Source organism: Ornithodoros turicata, chromosome 1, assembly GCF_037126465.1.
Source record: "Ornithodoros turicata isolate Travis chromosome 1, ASM3712646v1, whole genome shotgun sequence".
Classification (NCBI taxonomy): Eukaryota; Metazoa; Arthropoda; class Arachnida; order Ixodida; family Argasidae; genus Ornithodoros; species Ornithodoros turicata.
In genome coordinates, this window is record NC_088201.1 from 79,151,170 (window position 1) to 79,169,693 (window position 18,524).

The 18,524-nt window shown below is 43.7% G+C and overlaps 1 protein-coding gene across 1 annotated transcript in view; it reads left to right on the forward strand.

Annotated features, from left to right (window-relative positions):
- Nucleotides 1–229: 229 nt before the first annotated feature.
- The window catches only part of LOC135377503 (sialidase-1-like), a 42,780-nt gene continuing 24,485 nt past the window's right edge, over nucleotides 230–18,524 (forward strand). The window contains exons 1-3 of the mRNA XM_064609968.1: nucleotides 230–253; nucleotides 11,516–11,713; nucleotides 13,144–13,248. Of these exons, the coding sequence (XP_064466038.1) occupies nucleotides 230–253; nucleotides 11,516–11,713; nucleotides 13,144–13,248 (327 nt within the window). The remainder of the gene's footprint in view (nucleotides 254–11,515; nucleotides 11,714–13,143; nucleotides 13,249–18,524) is intronic.

The following is an 18,524-nucleotide window of genomic DNA, read 5'->3' on the forward strand; positions in this document are numbered from 1 at the left end:
TCACACGGACGAGGCCAATCACTGCGCGCCCTTTAACATGGAGAATACCAATCACGGAGCGGCTGGAGGGACCTTGGTAGCCTTGGCAACCGACCGACAGGCGGGCGGGCGAGCGAGGCGGAATGCTAGGGAACGGCGTCTTCTCTGTTACCCGCTCGCGGAATGTTGTTTCTGGTTAGTGTCGAACGTGTTCGTACAGTCAGGAGCGTAGCGTGGTGTTTCACGTAACATGGTTACGTCTGCACTCACACTGGTAAGCGAAAGTCAGCGTATTTACTGAGGGCTTTTCACTTAGTATAGTGCGATGCGAACGCCAAGCAGACGATCTCAGAGACAATTGCCTGCGCTGTGCTCCCATTCGTGTGCCTGGCTTACGTCATCATCGTGTTGGCTGCAGACCTTTAAAACTCGTTTACTTAATATGCAAGCTGTTTTCGGAAGAGAAATTTGGCAAAGTTGACTCAGAAACGGTGACGAATATTATCCTATCGATATCATACATACGTTCCCGGATGCGATAGTCCCTTTAAACGATCTGCTGCTATGATTGGACAAATCGTATGCGGAGACCAATGACAGCCTCTATTTGTCGGCCTTCTTCAGAAGAACACTGAGATGGAACCGTTAAGTGCTCTTTCGTTCATAAATCACGACCGACGCAACGGGTCGCTCCCGTTCCGTTTGTGTTGGTATCAAGGTAATGGTATCTTTCACTCCGCAAGGAAAACTTTAGTTGCCCTTCACGCGGAAGTTTAACATACACACCTTGGGCAAATGCATATTCCACGTTCCGCATTATGTGTTGCGCATTCGTTGCTGATGTTGGATAACGCACGGCAACAGAACCGCAAAGTCAGAAGTATATAATAATAATAATAATAATAATAATAATAATAATAATAATAATAATAATGGTTTTTTTTTTTCAAGAATGTGAATATATATCTTGAAAAGGAGAGAAGCAAAACGCCGTAAAAGCAGCTTGGCAACGCTCATCTCCCTCGAACAGCACAGCGTTCATGAACAGAACACTAACTAACTTACAGTTTCGAAAATACAATGACTCAGAGAAACACAAGCAACATTTAGAGGCTTAAGTAATCTGTAACATCATTTTTTACATAGTACCCATCAATATTCGCTGCTGCTGCTTTATTCAGGAGCAGAAGTAAAGTATAACCCAATAGTTGTTTGCTATATTCGGTTTGCTACCTGGGAAGAGCCCACCGAAATCCTCGACGAAAAGGATACTACTGCGCCGGTCGTGCTAGTTGATATAATTCTAAAAATGCTCTATTGTTCTGATTGCTGCACGATAAGTCACAGCTAGTGTATAGTTGTAAACTTTCCATATATTAAATATTTTATATTTTTCAAAAAGTCATTTTGTAGTGTGACAGTACTGGAGATCTTCCATTATGCGCAACATTCTTTTTCGTGCAATAAGCAGGCTTAGTAGCACAGTAATGAAATTGCGACTGTTACGTTACACACAATACACACAATACGTTACACACAATTCCAATAGTTTTCCTATTTTCTTTTTTCGTTTGAGGAAACTGGTGCCTACACCTGTGCAGTCCACCAATCCCTCTGGATACGTTAGAGTTTTCTCGTATTTGTTCAATACGATAAGACCGGCACATCGAGTGTGTAAAGTACATGCATAAGGATTTTACCATATTGCATAATTCGATTTCATTGTTACCAATTTTAATACTGGAAGTTAATACAACATATTTGTTATTCGGCTTAAACAATACCGCTCTAGTTTTACTGGCGTCGATCTTTAAATAATTTTATTCTGCCCATTGGCTTATTTTTCGAAGAATGAAGTTGGTTTTTTCTACCAAAGGATCACCTTGGGCGCCAGAGAGAAGGATATTGGTGTCGTCCGCATAGATGATAAATTCAGCATCAAATCTTAAGTTAACTATGTCATTTATATACAGACTGAATAAAAGAGGACCCAGTATACTTCCCTGGTACCCCGCACTGAATCTTCATAGGGCTAGGAATAGTAGTGCTCATTGTGACACATTGATAACGATTATTTCTCGTGTACTATAATGTGTTTTTTTTTAAAGCAAAACTATTTCTGTCGAACATTGCTTTGTAAAACCAAATTGTGAATCTGTAATAACAGCACGAAGATTAAGAAAAGATAAAAGCCGGTCGTGTATTAATTTGTCGAAACCTTTGGATAACACAGGAAGAACAGATGTGGGCAAGTAATTTGATGGATGATTTATGTCGCCGCCTTTATACAAAAGTGTCACTTCAGCTATTTGAAGTTTCCTTGGCATCGGTTAATTATGCTTGTCAAAGGGCTTACTTTATCGCGAAGAACACGCTTTACAGGAATTACCCGCATGTTAAACACATCTAAACTTCTCGTATTGTTAAGGTTAAAAGAAGACATTTCATTCTGATACACCAGAGTGAGGAACATTGTGTCACGCAGATTTTCAGGTAGAATATGGAACTGCGAATTTCTCCTTGGGTTCCCGCTACAGGCATTCACAAAATTGGTATTAAAATAATCGGAGAAGGCAGTACCATCCAATGTTTTATCTTGTACACAAATACTATCTCACAACGGGCTGTTTTTTTCTTCCCTATTAAGTACACTATTTAGACTACTCCATACTAATTTAGGGTTATCTCTCGCAAACAAATTTTTGTAGTAAACCGCCTTGGTGTTTTTCAAATTACCTGTCATTCTATTTCGTAAATTATTATAGGCTACCAAGTTGTCAGCACGTCTCGAGGTTAAGAAGGTTTTATATAGATTGTTTTTCTTTCGTACAAATGTAAGCAGATCATTCATCATTCAAGGTTTTGGACTACTGTTTGATAAGCTAAGCAATCGCATCGGAAAGTAGAGTTCATATATTTTCGAAAAATGATCAAAAATGCGTTATATGCTTCATCACAATCATCATAACTTAAAACTCCAACTTCTGTGATACTCTTCTCACTTCTCTCTCTAGCTTGCCACCTTCTGACATTACCGACGATTGATTGGTAATTATGAGGTCTAACAATGTGGACGACGATGACGTTATGTGGGTTGGAGAGCAAATCACATTTTGAAAATTATAGTCCTGTAGCATAACACCAAATTCCTTTGATACAGAAGAACCTGACAACATGTCGATGTTAAAATCCCCACATATTATGGTTGGGCGCTTATCGGCGCTAGCGAAACTCAAGTATTCTTCAAGGAAATGAAAACAATCAGCGTATTAGAACCAGGGGGTCTGCATACAACAGTGGGTGATCCCTTCTCAGCTCAGGCAAGGTCGTCCGGGCACCATCAGTAATTTTTATTGAAAAATATATATGTTGTAGCCTGGCTCAAATTGAGAAAAGAACAGCAAGTATTTTCCCTCTAGTTTCCTTAGTTCCCGGCGAAAAACATCCGGAAGAATATGGGAGGTCCTGCGCACTTTCAGGCATAGCGATTTTGGCGTTCAATATCTTTCCAACGAACGCGTTCACGGCTTTGAATTGTTTTCCACGTACTGTCAGCTATGTTGGCTTCTAGTGCGTCGTATCACTTCCGGTTGGGTTTTTGCTATTTTGCAGCTAAAAATACTCAAAGTTAGCAACGACGACGAAAATCGCTCATAGTCTTACGTTCATTGCAGCGCTTGTATACACGCCACTGAAACAAGAAAGGTAACGCCATGTAGCGGAGACTGAGCTCTATAATTTGGTACTAAATTTAGGAGTCAAGCCCACGTTTTTGTCACGGACGGAGGCGTCTACCACACGCGACAATTTAAAAAATCAGGTTTTTGAGCGCTATCTAAAAAAGCCCACCTCGAATAGTTATTCTTCAAACTTTGTAGTCACATGCTTTCGTACATGATATTTCAGTTCACAGAAAGTCAAATGCTTTTTCCATGCACAATGAAAGTTAGAGCGCGCCATAGTTTCAGTGTCCGACTGTGGTACGTGTCGTGACCATGGAAGCGCTGCGAGAAGTTAACTAGCCGATATTCACGGTTTCTCTTGTGACAGCCGCCCGTGCTGTTATTTGACAACCCAAAGAGTCGAATATTTTCCCCTGAACGTTGAAAGCGGCACGACGGCTTCGCAAGGACACTATAGAGAAATGTAGATTGAGTGCATGTGTCACTGCTTGTGCGGCACGTGCATGAAAATTCCATATTTACATCCAGCTCTCTAGACCATGCCAGTAAAGAAGAATCACTATTTATTTACATTACGACATTTTTTACATTTACATTAGCAGTTGTGGCAAAGATAACCCGATTCACGCACGCTACAATACTGTTCAGTCGCCAGAACGGTTCTCATCAACGCATCGTCGAGCGAAGATACGCGGGCCAAGTTCCTTTGAATATAGATCTTCTGTCTGTGCCCGTTCATGTAGCTCGCGCAATAGACACGGTCTTTACTTAATTGCATATTCATGGCGGCAAAGCAGCGGCGAGTCGAAACAGTGTTACAACACACAAACGAAATCACTACTGGCAACAGCTAGAAGAACCACTCACTCTCGCAGTGACTCCAAACTAACATGGGTTTTGTACCTGAAGCCGGATAAGGCTCCAGTGCGGGTGGCGCTAACCTTGTTACTCTCCTCGCTGTTCATTAGCAGCGGCGGCGGCTCCTGACACGGCAAACTACTCGCCGACGGACACAGAAATCGTTGTCTATGCTTCCATGCTAACTGAAGGACGTCTCCTTGGGTAGACTACAAGTACCACGGTCCGCTGTCTCAAGGAAAACGCGAATATTGACCAGTGAACTTCTCGCAGCACTTCCATGGTTATTACACGCACCACAGTCCTACACTGACACTTTGGCGCGCTCTACCTTTTATTGTGCATGGAAAAAGCATTTGACTTTCTGTGAACTCAAATATTATGTACGAAAGCATGTGCTTACAAAGTTTGAAGAATATTCGAGGTGGGCTTTTTTAGATATAGCGCTCAAAAACCGCATTTTTTTAATTGTCGCGTGTGGTAGACGCCTCCGTCCGTGACAGAAACGTGGCCTAGACTCGTAAATTTAGTACCAAATTATAGAGCTCAGTTTCCGCTACATGACGATACCTTACCTTTCTTGTTTCAGTGGCATGTATACAAGTGCTGCAAAATAGCAAAAACCCCACCAGAAGTGCTTCGACGCACTAGAAGCCAACATAGCTGACAGTGCGTGGAAAAAAATTCAAAGCGGTGAACGCGTTCGTTGGAAAGATATTGAACGCCAACATCGCTATGCATGAAAGTGCACTGGGCCTGCTATATTCTTGGGGGATTTTTTTTTCTCGGAAACTACGGAAACTAGAGGGAAAATACTTGCTGTTCCCTTCTCAATCTGAGCCAGGCTACAACATGTATTTTTTCAATAAAAATTACTGATGGTGCCTGGATCACCTTGCCTGAGTTGAGATTTAATCACCCCAGTATAAATATAACAGTCAGACGTGACAGTATCAACTTCATAGTCTACATTAAGCTGTGGTAACTGTGACAGAATACTACAACTCTGTTTTTTTTTACCAGAATGCTATGGTTTAAAAAATATGTTTGATATCCCTTTAAACAGAAAATAAGCTGTGCATTCTAACACCAAGTTTCTGCTGTAAACATAGCTATATACATTACAGCAATAACCCATGTCGTGGAAAAGCATTTCAATTTTTTATATAAAGAACGGAACGTGCGTTAATGTAGAGAACAGCAAGGTTCTTGTGCGTCACCAGTTTTCTAATGCATTCGGTAAAATAAATTTGTTAGTCATCGACATAATTGCCAATGTCGTAGAAATAAAAGATACACAGAAACAGCAAAATGTTCGCTTGATCTCATCAAGATCAGGAGGGGATTCTAACCGAACACCTCTATCTCCATCTTTCTTCATAACATAAGATACACCAGATTTCAGCCATACAAACTGGTATCCCATCTCTTTCGCCTTTCGTCTAATTTGGTAATGCAAGTGCTTATTCACCACAGTAAGATTTTCATTAAAGTAAATTTGTTTGTTTTCAAAGTTCATACGAAATAACTTGGCCATCCAAGTGTCTCTCGTCCTCCTATTTACAAATTTCACAAGAATTGGCACAATCTTGTCTGGCTTCGCAGCAAAAAAAAAAAAAAAAATGCAGCAACGTGGCAGTTAGCAGCTCTCACCTGCGTTAACAGGGAAGATACATGTTAGGAATTTTCCAAACGTTTGCAGCTGGCTGCCAAGATAGTCGGGGTAACAGCCGTTGCTATAGAGTCTTCATGCAGTCCTCTTATCAGCACGCTGCTGCAGGCGTGTCCGTGTAAATTCGCTGCGGTACTGTATCAAATGTACTACGTCTCGTAAAAAGTCAGAATTTCAAAGTAGGCCAGCAGTACAAGACTATTTCGAGCCTGCGTTAGCAGAGAAGATGCATCTTAGCAGTTTTCCAAATGTTTGCTGCTGACGATTTTTGTACAAATCTTCTGGAAAAACTTGTGATTTCCGTTGGAATAGTGTGCTATGGCCATTGGCTTCCGAATTCATAAAGAAATACGTTACCTTTGCTTGGCTAATTTTCGAGTTCAATTAGCAAAATTAGCTTAATTCATGTGTGACGCGAATGCAAACGGCCTGAATCTGTGGCAAAAGTGTGTGTGTGTGTATTCCAAGTAGTTTCATAATTTTCTGAAGTTAAACCTATTTTTAGAAATTTAATGACACTTCCTCACCAGACACACTGTATATCGTGTATTTATTACCTTTAAACTCAACTTTCTAGCTTTAATTACCTCTAATTACCTTCAATTACTCTCAGCTATTTAGGGGTCCACGTCTCGGCAGTAAGCGCCGTCTGCCCGACGGCAGCGCTGAGTGCCGAAACATCGACTCCTAAATGTAACTGTAAATCTACTTCTAGTACTTCCCATTTAGTGTTCTTCTTATAAACGTAAGAAAATTAACAACTGTTTCGATCCCTATACGGATTGGACTGTATTAGATTGGATACGGCTTCCTAAGTCTTTATCTTGTAGTCTATATCTTTTTCGCGTCCATCTGTACTAAGTTATCCATACATTCGTGCGTGTCGTTGAAATGCCATGATTTAATTATTTCAGTTGGCGGCGGCGTTGCTGCACTGGAGCCCGCAGTTCGAGCATGTCCTGACAGAAGGCGTATAGACGTACGTATGAGTGGATAATTCTTTTTCCCTACGTTTGAAGCACTAACATGCTATTTCCCGCGCTTTCGAGTGCGGCGGTACTGGTTGAATGGTCCCGCTTGCACAATCGTATTTTTAACACATAGTGGATCAACTCATGCTCATGTTCATTCAGTTCATGCAGCAATCCCGTGTTGCCCTTGTCGTAGTTCTTCATTGAGTATATTGCGAATGAAGTAGCTTTATCTCCTAGCTCTCTTTAGCTCGATTAGAGTGAAGTCGCGGTCCATAACCTCCGGTGGATGGGGCCAGTCTTGGTGTGTTTTAGCCGTCAAGCTCTGGACAAAACTGCTGCCTACCGCAGTCGTCGAGGCAGCCGCCGCTGTCGTTAGTACGACGGAGAAATCTGTCGCTAGCGTGGGTTCGTCTACACCCTTAACGATAGCCAATGCCGAGAGACAATTCTTTTGTCGGGGTGTATCCTTCAGTGCTCAAATTGTCCTCCAGGTCCTTGTGGCTGGGCTGAAAGGAATGACAAAACTTACGCCAACGCTTCTTTTTTAAGTTCTCGTGTTGCTTAAGCTTTCATCCGGCGGTATGCTGCAATGTCAGGAAGTTGCCCTGTTCAACGAGCCGTTCTTTCTGCTCTGCGATGTAATGACCCAAGGTGATTAATTGCTGGAGAACGACCGACGTGACCAGTTACCCTTTTAGACAGGACCACCGCGTCCTGAAAGGCGCAACGAATGGCTTGAAAGAGGGCCTCTTGGGACAGACCGGTGTGCACAGATGTTTCGAGTCTCCAGTTCGTGAAAGTGATCAGTCCAGTAGTAGGTGACAGAGACAGTGTGTCGTGCGAAACACAGGGAGTCCCAGAAAACGTGTCATTGAATTATAATAAAAAAACTACGCCACCTAGAATCATGCGGTCAAGAGCATTTGTTCTTATTAGGTTTTTGCCACCTCCTAATGTGAATGCCATGTACTGCAAGTTTAATTAGGTAAATATTTGCGAACTGAACTCAGAAATTTGCCAAGTAAAGGTCACTTTTTTACCCCACCAATATGAACAGCGTGTCAAATTCACTCAAATTCATGATAATTCACAATGATATTCACGAGCTATCCCATAGGAAAAAATAGTCGAATATCATGCTTTTCGGAGCACCGGACCATAGCGCGCGATGACTTTTTGAGCGATATCGCTCTCAGTGGGACGAAAGGAGGTTCCGAAGCCAGCCCACAGAATGATAGTAGAAAAAGTAACAGTTCCTAAAATTGGGAGAGGGAAAGCATTATCCCAGCGAAAGTCGGACGTGATAAGCCGTGCATGTTTTATCTCTTTCTGCGATGTCGGGGAGGGCTGGGTTTCCAACCTCCTTTCGTCGGACTGACAAAGATTGCGCTGAAAAATTCATCATGCGCTATTCTGTGCGACCTCCGTAGAGCATGATGTTCGGCTATTGTTTCCGATGGGATAGCTTCTGAATATCCCTGCCAATTATCATTAATTTGACTAAATTAGACACGCTCTTCACATTGGTGGGGTAAAAAAGTGACCTTTGCTAGGCAAATTTCCGACTTAAGATCGCAAAAATTTACATAATTAAACTTACGTTACACGACATTCACATGAGGAGGTGGCAAAAACCCAATAAGAACAAATGCCATTGACCGCATGACTCTAGGTGGTGTAGTTTGTTTATTATAATTCAATGACACGTTTTCTGGGACACCCTGTATATAACATGCTGCGTAATACTGCGTACGAAGCTAGTTTCCGTCATACAATCAGTTGCAAAACTATAGTGTGACCGTGTTAATAGCATACACATTTACAACTATGTTTTCCAGCTTTACTGTTCGGAGCAGATAAACAAAGCGTCGTTTCTTTTGGAACAGGATTACGAAAATATACTGAAAACACAATGAGATATCGCTATAGCCATTCATTGTTTTTGGAACTACGTCTCTTGTTGTTGTTAGCATTTACCGCCCACCTGCTTCAGATGTTTCTTGTATGGATCGTCTCAATGATTATTTGGCTTTGAACATATAGCCGTCTCAGAATGTTGTAATAAAAGGCGACTTTAACTTACCCGGGATTAATTGGAGCGCCTTATCATGTGGTGTACCGGAACGGAAAAGTTCTCAGCGTTTACTAGATCTTTGTATACTGCATGGTTTGACACAACTAGTTGATAAACCAACTAGAATATCCGATGATAAACATTCAATTCTTGATCTCATATTTGTCACCAGAGCTTTGGCTGATTCAATCTGCTCCGTCGAAAAGGGTATATCCGACCATGAGATGGTGGTACTTCAGACAACTATGAATTTTCGAGAAAGAATAATACCAGGAAAAGTGGTATCCGTGCTTAAGTTCAGTCATGCACCATATAACCAGATATTGCACTTCCTTGAAGATAACTTTGATTCATTTCAGCAGAGCTGTGTATCGTTAGAAGAATCGGCTGACAACGTGTGGCGACAATTTAAACGGCATTGTGCTCCAATGTCTTTAAAAAATTCCCAGGCATCGCAAACGAATTAACAAACGTAACCCTTGGATAAATAGAAAAAAAATATACAGTTAAAACGTAGTATTTCACGTTATCGTGAAAGGTTCGTGGAATCAACTGTACTGAACTGTTGTACTGAACTGTACAACTGTAAGTCTGAGGTCTAAATTGAGCACCCTCTGCAGGCAATTAAAAATCGAACTCAGAAATGCAAAAAGAGAGTTCTTTACCACAACTTTAACAAATTTCATGAGAAGCGAACCCTCTAAATTTTGGAGGCAGGTAATGGGAAAGAGTCGAGCAGAAATTAAGCTACGCTCAGAAAACGAAATAATTGGCGACGCAAGCAGAGTGGCTTGCATCTTCAATAGTTATTTCCATAGTGTTTTCACGAAGGAGAATCCCGGCGTCGGGAACTTGGCGCCCCCGTCGCCCGGCAGCAGCCGCAGTAGCCCCCTCCTGCACTCACGGGTGGGTCGCCGCAGGAGGCAGACCCCCACGTATAGCTGCGCGTGGCTGTCCCGTGTCTTGGGAAAGGGGGATCCTGGTGGTTGAGTGGACACAGAGGTTGTTTTGGACCCTTCGGGGCCCCTCTGGGAAAGCAATACACCACTTTGGCCCCTGCTTCCTATGGACGGGTGGTCCTGGAAGGCCCGGCCAGGACTATTCAGCTTAGTCGCCATCTCCCACGCTCATTGCTTTCTCCTTTGTCTTCTTCTCTTGCTTCTCATCCTTCCGTTTCACCTTCTTTGGCGGCGAGGGTCAACCTTGTGCGGTCTTTTCTCTCTTCTGAAACCTGCACTAGGGTATAGTGCAGAGGTACGTGTTAGCGTGCTGGACACGTTCCCATGGTTGGGCTCGGTGGTGGGCGACACCCCTACTGCACTGAATCTTGATACTCTTTTATGGAAACGTCACAATCAAATAAATCTGATCGCCCCCTGAAAAGGAGCCGCTCCGAACGACAAACACGGAATATCACTGACTTATCCCCAGGACCCTGGTTCCCAAAGTTTTTGATTGTTCAGCCAAATGATGAAAACACGTCTTTGGCAAAAGCGTCGCCATTTCTTGTAGCAAAAGCTCTTGAACAGGTAATAGGCAAATCATATCAAGCAAAGAAATTGAGCTCAGGTTCCATCCAAGTGGAAGTACATACAAAGCAGCAAAGCATATCACTTCAGTCACTGAAAGAGATAGGAGACACACCAGTAACAATCAGTGCACATCGTACACTCAATATTGTAAAGGGTGTAATATCAGAAGAGGAACTGCTTTCCCGTTCGGAATCAGAAATTGAAGAGGGCATGAAAGATCAGGGAGTTGTGACAGCAAAAAGAATAGTCATAAGGAGAGATGGCAAAGAGATCCAAACTAAACACATTGTACTCTCATTCAAGCTTCATTCACTACCCTCAAGTGTCAAAGCCGGTTATCTTAACTGTAACGTGAGACCGTACGTTCCAAACCCAATGCACTGCTTTAAATGTCAGCGCTTTGGGCACAGTTCACAAGTCTGCCGTGGGAATCTTGTTTGCCCAAAATGCGCCGGAAAAGACCATACTCCGGAAAGCTGTAGTAATGAGTTCCATTGTGCAAACTGTGAGGGAAACCATCCGGTGTACTCAAGATCATGTCCCCGTTGGAAAGACGAGAAACAGATAATTCGAATCAAGACCGAATAGAATCTCACATACAAAGCTGCAAAGGCACAACTTGACTTTGAAAGAAGGGTAGTTTTTCTGACGTGGTGCGCAGTGGGGTGGCACCACCGAGGAGGTCTGTGGAGACTCAGACCTGTTTTCAGGAAACTGAGACCCCACTCCACATCCCCCAGCAGGATGTGGGAGACACGCAAGTGCCTCCCACGTTGCCAGTGGCCAATCAAGAGACTGGCCACGACAAAGGAGCCACGACCTCGTCCAAGGTCGATGGCGCACAGCCTGTCTGGGACGGGAACTTAAAGGTCCGTTCCCAAATATCTCATAGTATGGACGTCGATGAGGATGACTGCATGTCGCAGAAGTCTTCATCGAGTGTATCCAGCTTGCCTGGAAAAGAAAAAAGAGAGAGAAGAGATAAAGGGAGAGGTAGGGGCTCTAAGCCTAACGCCCCTTCCAATGAGCAGTGAAGGCCTGTCCCCCAAAGGGTGCTGCCACCTTAAACATAAGTTATGCTTCAGGTAGTAACTCTTAAGTTGTTAGTCCCTTTAGTTACCATTCACAGTCTCATTATGGGGCAAGTATTCCTTCAGTGGAACTGTCGAGGCCTTCACACTAACATAGATGACATACATGACCTGTTTGAAAGGTACAGTGCCGTCTGCTTCTGCTTACAAGAAACATACTTACACGAAGAAAATTATAATCCTTTCCGCAGACATAATATTTTTAGGAAGGACCGTACAACTGGGGCTCGTGCATCTGGCGGAGTGGCTGTGGTCCTCCCGCAGAGTATAGCTGCAAGACAACTTCCGCGTGTCACAGACTTGGAGGCAGTTGCCGTTCAAGTCTGCCTTGACACTGTCTTGACAGTGTGTTCATTATACTTGCCACCATCATCATTAATAGAACATAGAGAACTTGAAAAGCTATGCGATCAACTTCCTCAGCCCTACATCATCTCAGGCGACTTGAACGCTCACAGTCCCTTGTGGGGCAGCTCAAAAGTAGATAGACGAGGGAAAATGTTGGAGAGAGTTCTTCTCTCAAGGCCAATATGTCTCCTAAATTCAGGGTTACCAACATACAAAAATTCTTCAACGCAAAGTTTCTCTTCTTTATACCTTTCGCTGTGCAGTCCTACACTTTTTTCACGTCTGGAGTGGACAGTTGAGCAAAACCCTCGTGGTAGTGACCATTTTCCTATCGTTATAAAATTTCGTGGTCCAACAAATTCTCTAAGGTCACGACCTCCACGATGGAAACTTTCTGAAGCAGACTGGAACTTGTTTCAGAAAGACGCCAACCTTGTGTCATTATCTTTTGAGGACACTAGCATTGAAGAAGCGAATAATGTTATCACGAATACAATAATAAATGCTGCTTTGAAATCCGTACCACAAACATCTGGCGGTCTCCCTAAGCGTCCCAAACCTTGGTGGACAAACGATTGTGGGAAAATACGCAAAGAACAGAACAGAGCTTGGGGTATCTTTCGCAGATACCCCACTTCAGAGAACCTCCTTGCATTTAAAAGAGCACGTGCGAAAGCCAAATGGACGAGAAAGCGGGCAAAGCGCTCTTCGTGGTGCAGTTTATCTCCTCCTTAACACACAACACTCCATCAAAGGTCGTTTGGGATAGACTTCGGAAAATTAAAGAAGATTATACAGGCTTTTCTATCCCCTTACTTCAAGTAAATGGGGCCCCATGTCAGAACTTGGGCGAGCAGGCTGCCCTACTCGGTCAGCATTTTCACAACATATCGAGTTCTTCTCATTATAACAAGAATTTCCTCTCCATAAAGCAACAAGGCGAAAAACAAGCCATTCCAGTCACAGGTGGAGAGAACCTTCAATATAACAAGCCCTTTACCATGGTAGAGCTCCTGAGAGCACTGTCGTCAGTAAAGGTCAGTGCCCCGGGGCCAGACCGCATTGCATATTCTATGCTCACTCACCTGTCAAGCGAATCTAAAGAATGTTTGCTCAAGTTTTTTAATAATGTCTGGGAAAAGGGCCAAATGCCATCAACATGGAAGGTAGCAACGGTCATCCCCTTCCTGAAGCCTGGGAAGGATGCTTCAAACCCAACCAGTTACCGACCGATTGCACTGACAAGCTGCCTGGGAAAAACTTTCGAGAGCATAGTTAACAACCGGCTGATGCACTATCTTGAGGTTAATAACTGTCTTAATAATAACCAGTGTGGTTTTCGAAATGCACGTTCGACAGCAGGCCACCTCATCCGATTGGAATCCACAATTCGAGAGGCTTTTGTCAGAGGAAATCACTGCGCGTCTGTTTTCTTTGACTTAGAAAAAGCGTATGATACGGCTTGGCGGTATGGTTTTGTCCGAGACGTCTACTCATTAGGAGTACGGGGCCGACTTCTCAGTTGCGTAACCACCTTTTTACAAGGTAGGACATTCAGAGTTCGACTGGGGACAGCGCTGTCGCGGCCTTTTATTCAAGAAAATGGAGTTCCACAAGGTTCAGTGCTGAGCGTAACACTGTTTATAGTTAAAATGAACTCAATAGCAAGCGTTATTCCCCCTTCTATTTCATACTCTTTGTATGTGGATGATGTACAGATTTCTTATTCGTCCGCAAATTTGAGTACTTGTGAGAGGCAGCTGCAACTCGCAATTAACAAACTGCTGAAATGGGCCGATCAAAATGGTTTCAAATTCTCTTCGGAAAAAACTGTTTGTGTCCTGTTTTCCAGGAGAAGGGGGCTGTACCCAGACCCCACACTGACTATCGATGGTCACAATCTAGCAGTACATGAGGAACACAAATTCCTTGGCGTCATCTTTGATAAAAAGCTCACTTTCGTGCCGCACATCAAGATCTTGAAAGCGAAATGCCTGAAATCTTTAAATATTCTTAAAATCATTTCACACCGTTCCTCGGGTGCGGACAGAGAGACTCTTCGCCGCATATACAGTTCTGTTGTTCGTTCTAAACTAGACTATTGATGTGTTGCATATGGATCAGCACTCTTATCAGTCCTGAAAGCTCTCGACCCAGTGCATCGCCTTGGCTTGCGGCTGGTACTTGGTGCTTTTAGAACCACACCGGTTCAAAGCTTGTATGTTGAGTAAAACGAGTGGTCCTTGGAAAGGCGACGCTTTTACCTTGCAGTGTCTTATGGGCTGAGAGTAAGGAGCTATCCACATCATCCTGCACACTCCACTGTAACGAGCACTCGTTTCCAACGGCTCTTTATTAAGAAGCCAAATGCTGTGGCTCCATTTAGTATTCGTGTCCAGCGGGATGTAGAGCGTTAAAATTTTACAAGCTATAATCTACCACCCTTGCTGTGCAGTAAGCTGGTATCTCCTTGGTATCCACCTGTACAACATGATACAACTCTTCTGAAATTTGACAAACAGAAATGCCCAGCTTTGCAAATACAACAAGAATTTGAAGCCCTCAAGCAACACTTTGGCGACCATGTGGAGATATACACTGATGCTTTGAAAACAAATACAGGAGTATCATGTGCCATGGTATCTGGTGTATACACTAAGTCACACCGTTTAAGCAATATTTTGTCAATTTTTAGTGCTGAGGTTTATGGCATAATTGTTGCGCTCAACCATATCTTGCAAACACACACATCATCATCGGTTATATACACAGACTCTCTTAGTGCAGTGCATGCCATATGTGGTCTCCACATGCACAAAAACCTGCTGGTAAGACGAGCACAGTATCTTGCGAGTCTTATACAAGGAAAGGGCCACAGTTTGTGCATTTGTTGGGTGCCCAGCCATGTAGGCTTAAAGGGAAATGAGAGCGCGGATCGTGCTGCCGCTGCTGCTCAGGATACCGACATTACGGCATTTGAGATTCCTCTCAGTGATCTCCTGAGAGACCTCAGACATCTTATCAACAAAGAATGGCAAAGCTCTTGGGACACGCAAACTCTGAACAAATTGCACACTATCAAACTACGGATAAAATAGTGTGCACAACATTTCGAAAATCGGTTAAATGAAGTTCTATTCAGCTGTCTGAGAGCTGGACACACCTTCTTAACACACGGGTATCTTCTCCGAGGCGAGGAGATACCACAGTGCGAGCGTTGCGGGACAGCCTTGTCCGTTATGCATATACTCATAGTTTGCACCCATCACGAACGCCATCGTCAACAACACTTCTCACTGTTTTACAAGTATAGGATTCCTCTTCACCCAGCGCTTTTGCTGGGGGACGAGCCTCTCATCAGTTTTAACCATGTGTACAACTTTTTAAGAGACATAGGTTACCTGAACGACCTGTGAACATGGAAATAATTTCACTGCTTTTTACCTTTCGTGTTTTGACTCTAAATGAAATCGATTATTTTTAACTAGCTTTGATTCATACCATTGTCGTGGCGCTCTATGGCCAAAGTTGCCTTTGCGCCATTAAAATCCTAATCATCATCATCAACGAAGGAGATTAATCAGAGTACTAGCACAGTTGTGTCCGTGCAGAGTTGTATCTTGGATCCTTTATTTTCGGTGAAAAGTATTTTGAACCTATTATTAAAACTCAGTATAAAAAAGAGCTATGGTCCAGATAACATACCTAACGAATTTTTGAGCCGTTATTCAGTTTGGTGTGCCAGATATCTGCAGCTAATTTTTCAAAAGTCTTTTGAAACTGGTCAAATTCCGTTTGCGTGGAAAATTAGCAAAGTAGTCCCAATTTTTAAAACTGGAGATCCATTGCTGCCTTGTAATTATCGTCCTGTAGCATTAACAAGCAATCCCCGCAGGGGGCACCGGCTTCGGCTGGTGTTTGGTGAGTGGCGCCACCACAGACCCCAGCCCCCAGTCCTAAGGTGTTATCCGTACTGTGCCGAGGGGATGAAAGGCGAAGGGTAGAAGCCTTGAACGGTGGCGGTCGGGGTCTTGGTCAAACCCCGGCCGATGGGTTTTCCTTAAAACTCCGGGACCTTCCCACATGCATGAATGCGAAGATGAATGTGAAGTATGGGTGACTAATGGGAACATTCATTTCCTTAACCTCTTATGGTAAAACATTCTTCTCCTCCCTCGATCGCGGGCGGCAAGCGCCCGCGGACCGAAGTCTTCAAACAGGTGTTTGACACCTTTCAAACTAAATACATTGTCGTTAGTAGTGTGAGCGCAGAGACTGAAAAAAAGCACTCCACTCGGGAAAATGTCGCCATTCTTCATTGAGAAGGCGGTGGCGTCTCAATCAAAGAATGTGTCTGAAATTAAGCGCCTTAGATCAGGTGACTTACTATTGAAATGCACCTCTGAAGCTGATTGTGAGCTCATACTGAACGCACAGCAGATGCTTGGAATCAAAATAACATCAAGCTTGCACAGGACTCTTAATACCTGCCGTGGTGTCGTGTCGTTAGCTGAACTCATTGATGTTCCTTCGGAAGAGATTCTTGAAAACCTAAAAAGCCAAAAGGTGACTGATGTAAGGAAAATAAAAATCAGGAAGAACAATGAGTACATAACGACACGGAACACAATTCTCACATTCGACTGCCCGACTCTACCAGAAAGACTGAAGGTAGGATATCTGACTGCAGAAGTGCGGCCATATATTCCTAACCCACTTAGATGTTTTACATGTAACCGCTTTGGCCATCCTTCCGATGCGTGCAGAGGGTCTGCATGCTGTGCTCGCTGCAGCAAGCAGGACCACAACTCCAAAGAGTGCGGAGGGCCTGATCACTGCGTTAACTGCTCAGGTGACCACCCTTCGTACTCTAGGTCTTGCCCAAAGTGGAAGTTTGAGAAAGAGGTTATGCACATCAAAGTTACACAGAAACTAAGTTATGCGGAAGCCAGGAAGAAGGCATCTCCCTTCCTGTTCCAGAAATCCTTTTCATCTGTCGTTAAAGAGAAACCAAGGTTGATTTCATGTGCAACACAGACAGAAAAGCCAACACAAAGTGAAGAAACACATACACCTCTTTCTCAAACACCACCTCCCGTAACAGTAACAAAAATTTCGCAATCCTCTTCCGTGGCGTCATTTTCACAGACGCCACCGTCATCATCGCAAACTGTGGAGGCAAGCTCCATGGAATGCGATGATGACACGAGCTCGCAAGGCTCATTCACGAGCGTGAGCTCACAATCCCAGAGGAAGCCTAAGAGAGATGTTTCACGGAGTGGCCCACTTCCTGATATATCTCCAAAAGAACTAGCGGCTGCTCGGAAGAAAACTCTGAGACAGCCAATAATGGCCCCAAAGAAAAAATAATGAAACTTACCTCAAACACTACACTCTTCTTCATAGTGCAGACATGTCTTGTACACATCTCCCTCATTTTCTCTATTATGGCGATCCTTCAGTGGAATTGTCGAGGGCTGCTCTCCAATTTTGACGATGTCAATGATCTTTCGGACAGGTATGATGCACTCTGTGTTGCATTACAAGAGACCTATCTGAATCCACAACACACACAAACATTCCGGCGATGGAACATGTTCCGAAAAGATCGAGTTCGCGCAACACGTGCATCTGGTGGTGTTGCTATCCTCACATCAAAGACCATCCCTGCAAAACACCTTCCGCTGAAAACAACACTTGAGGCAGTTGCTGTTCAGGTATGTCTTCATGGGGTCCTAACCATATGTTCCTTATATCTACCGCCGTCAGGCCTGGTAGGACAAAAACAACTCGAAAGTCTGTTGGATGAGCTCCCACCACCCTTGCTTTTATTGGGAGATTTCAATGCCCATAACTACCTGTGGGGCAGGAGAAGGGCGGATAGTCGTGGCAAAATGTTAGAACGGCTATTACTCTCAAGGCCAGTGTGTCTACTCAATACTGGTACACCAACATATGTGAACGCTGCTACACAGACATTCTCTGCAATAGCTCTCTCTCTGTGTAGCCCATCCATTTTCCAAATGCTAGACTGGGTAGTGGATGAAAATCCTCGTGGAAGTGACCACTTCCCAGTTACCTTAAAATTACACCTGCCTTCAAATACCCTTGCAACACGTCCACCTTGTTGGAAATTATCAGAGGCAGGTTGGGGCATGTTTCAGAGAGAAGCCGATCTTTCACTGTCTTCTACTCAAGGTATGGGTGTTGAACAAATGAGCAACATGATTACAGACACGATCATAAGGGCAGCCACTAATTCCATTCCGCAAACATCCGGTCGTCTCCCCAAGTGCCCAAAGACTTGGTGGAC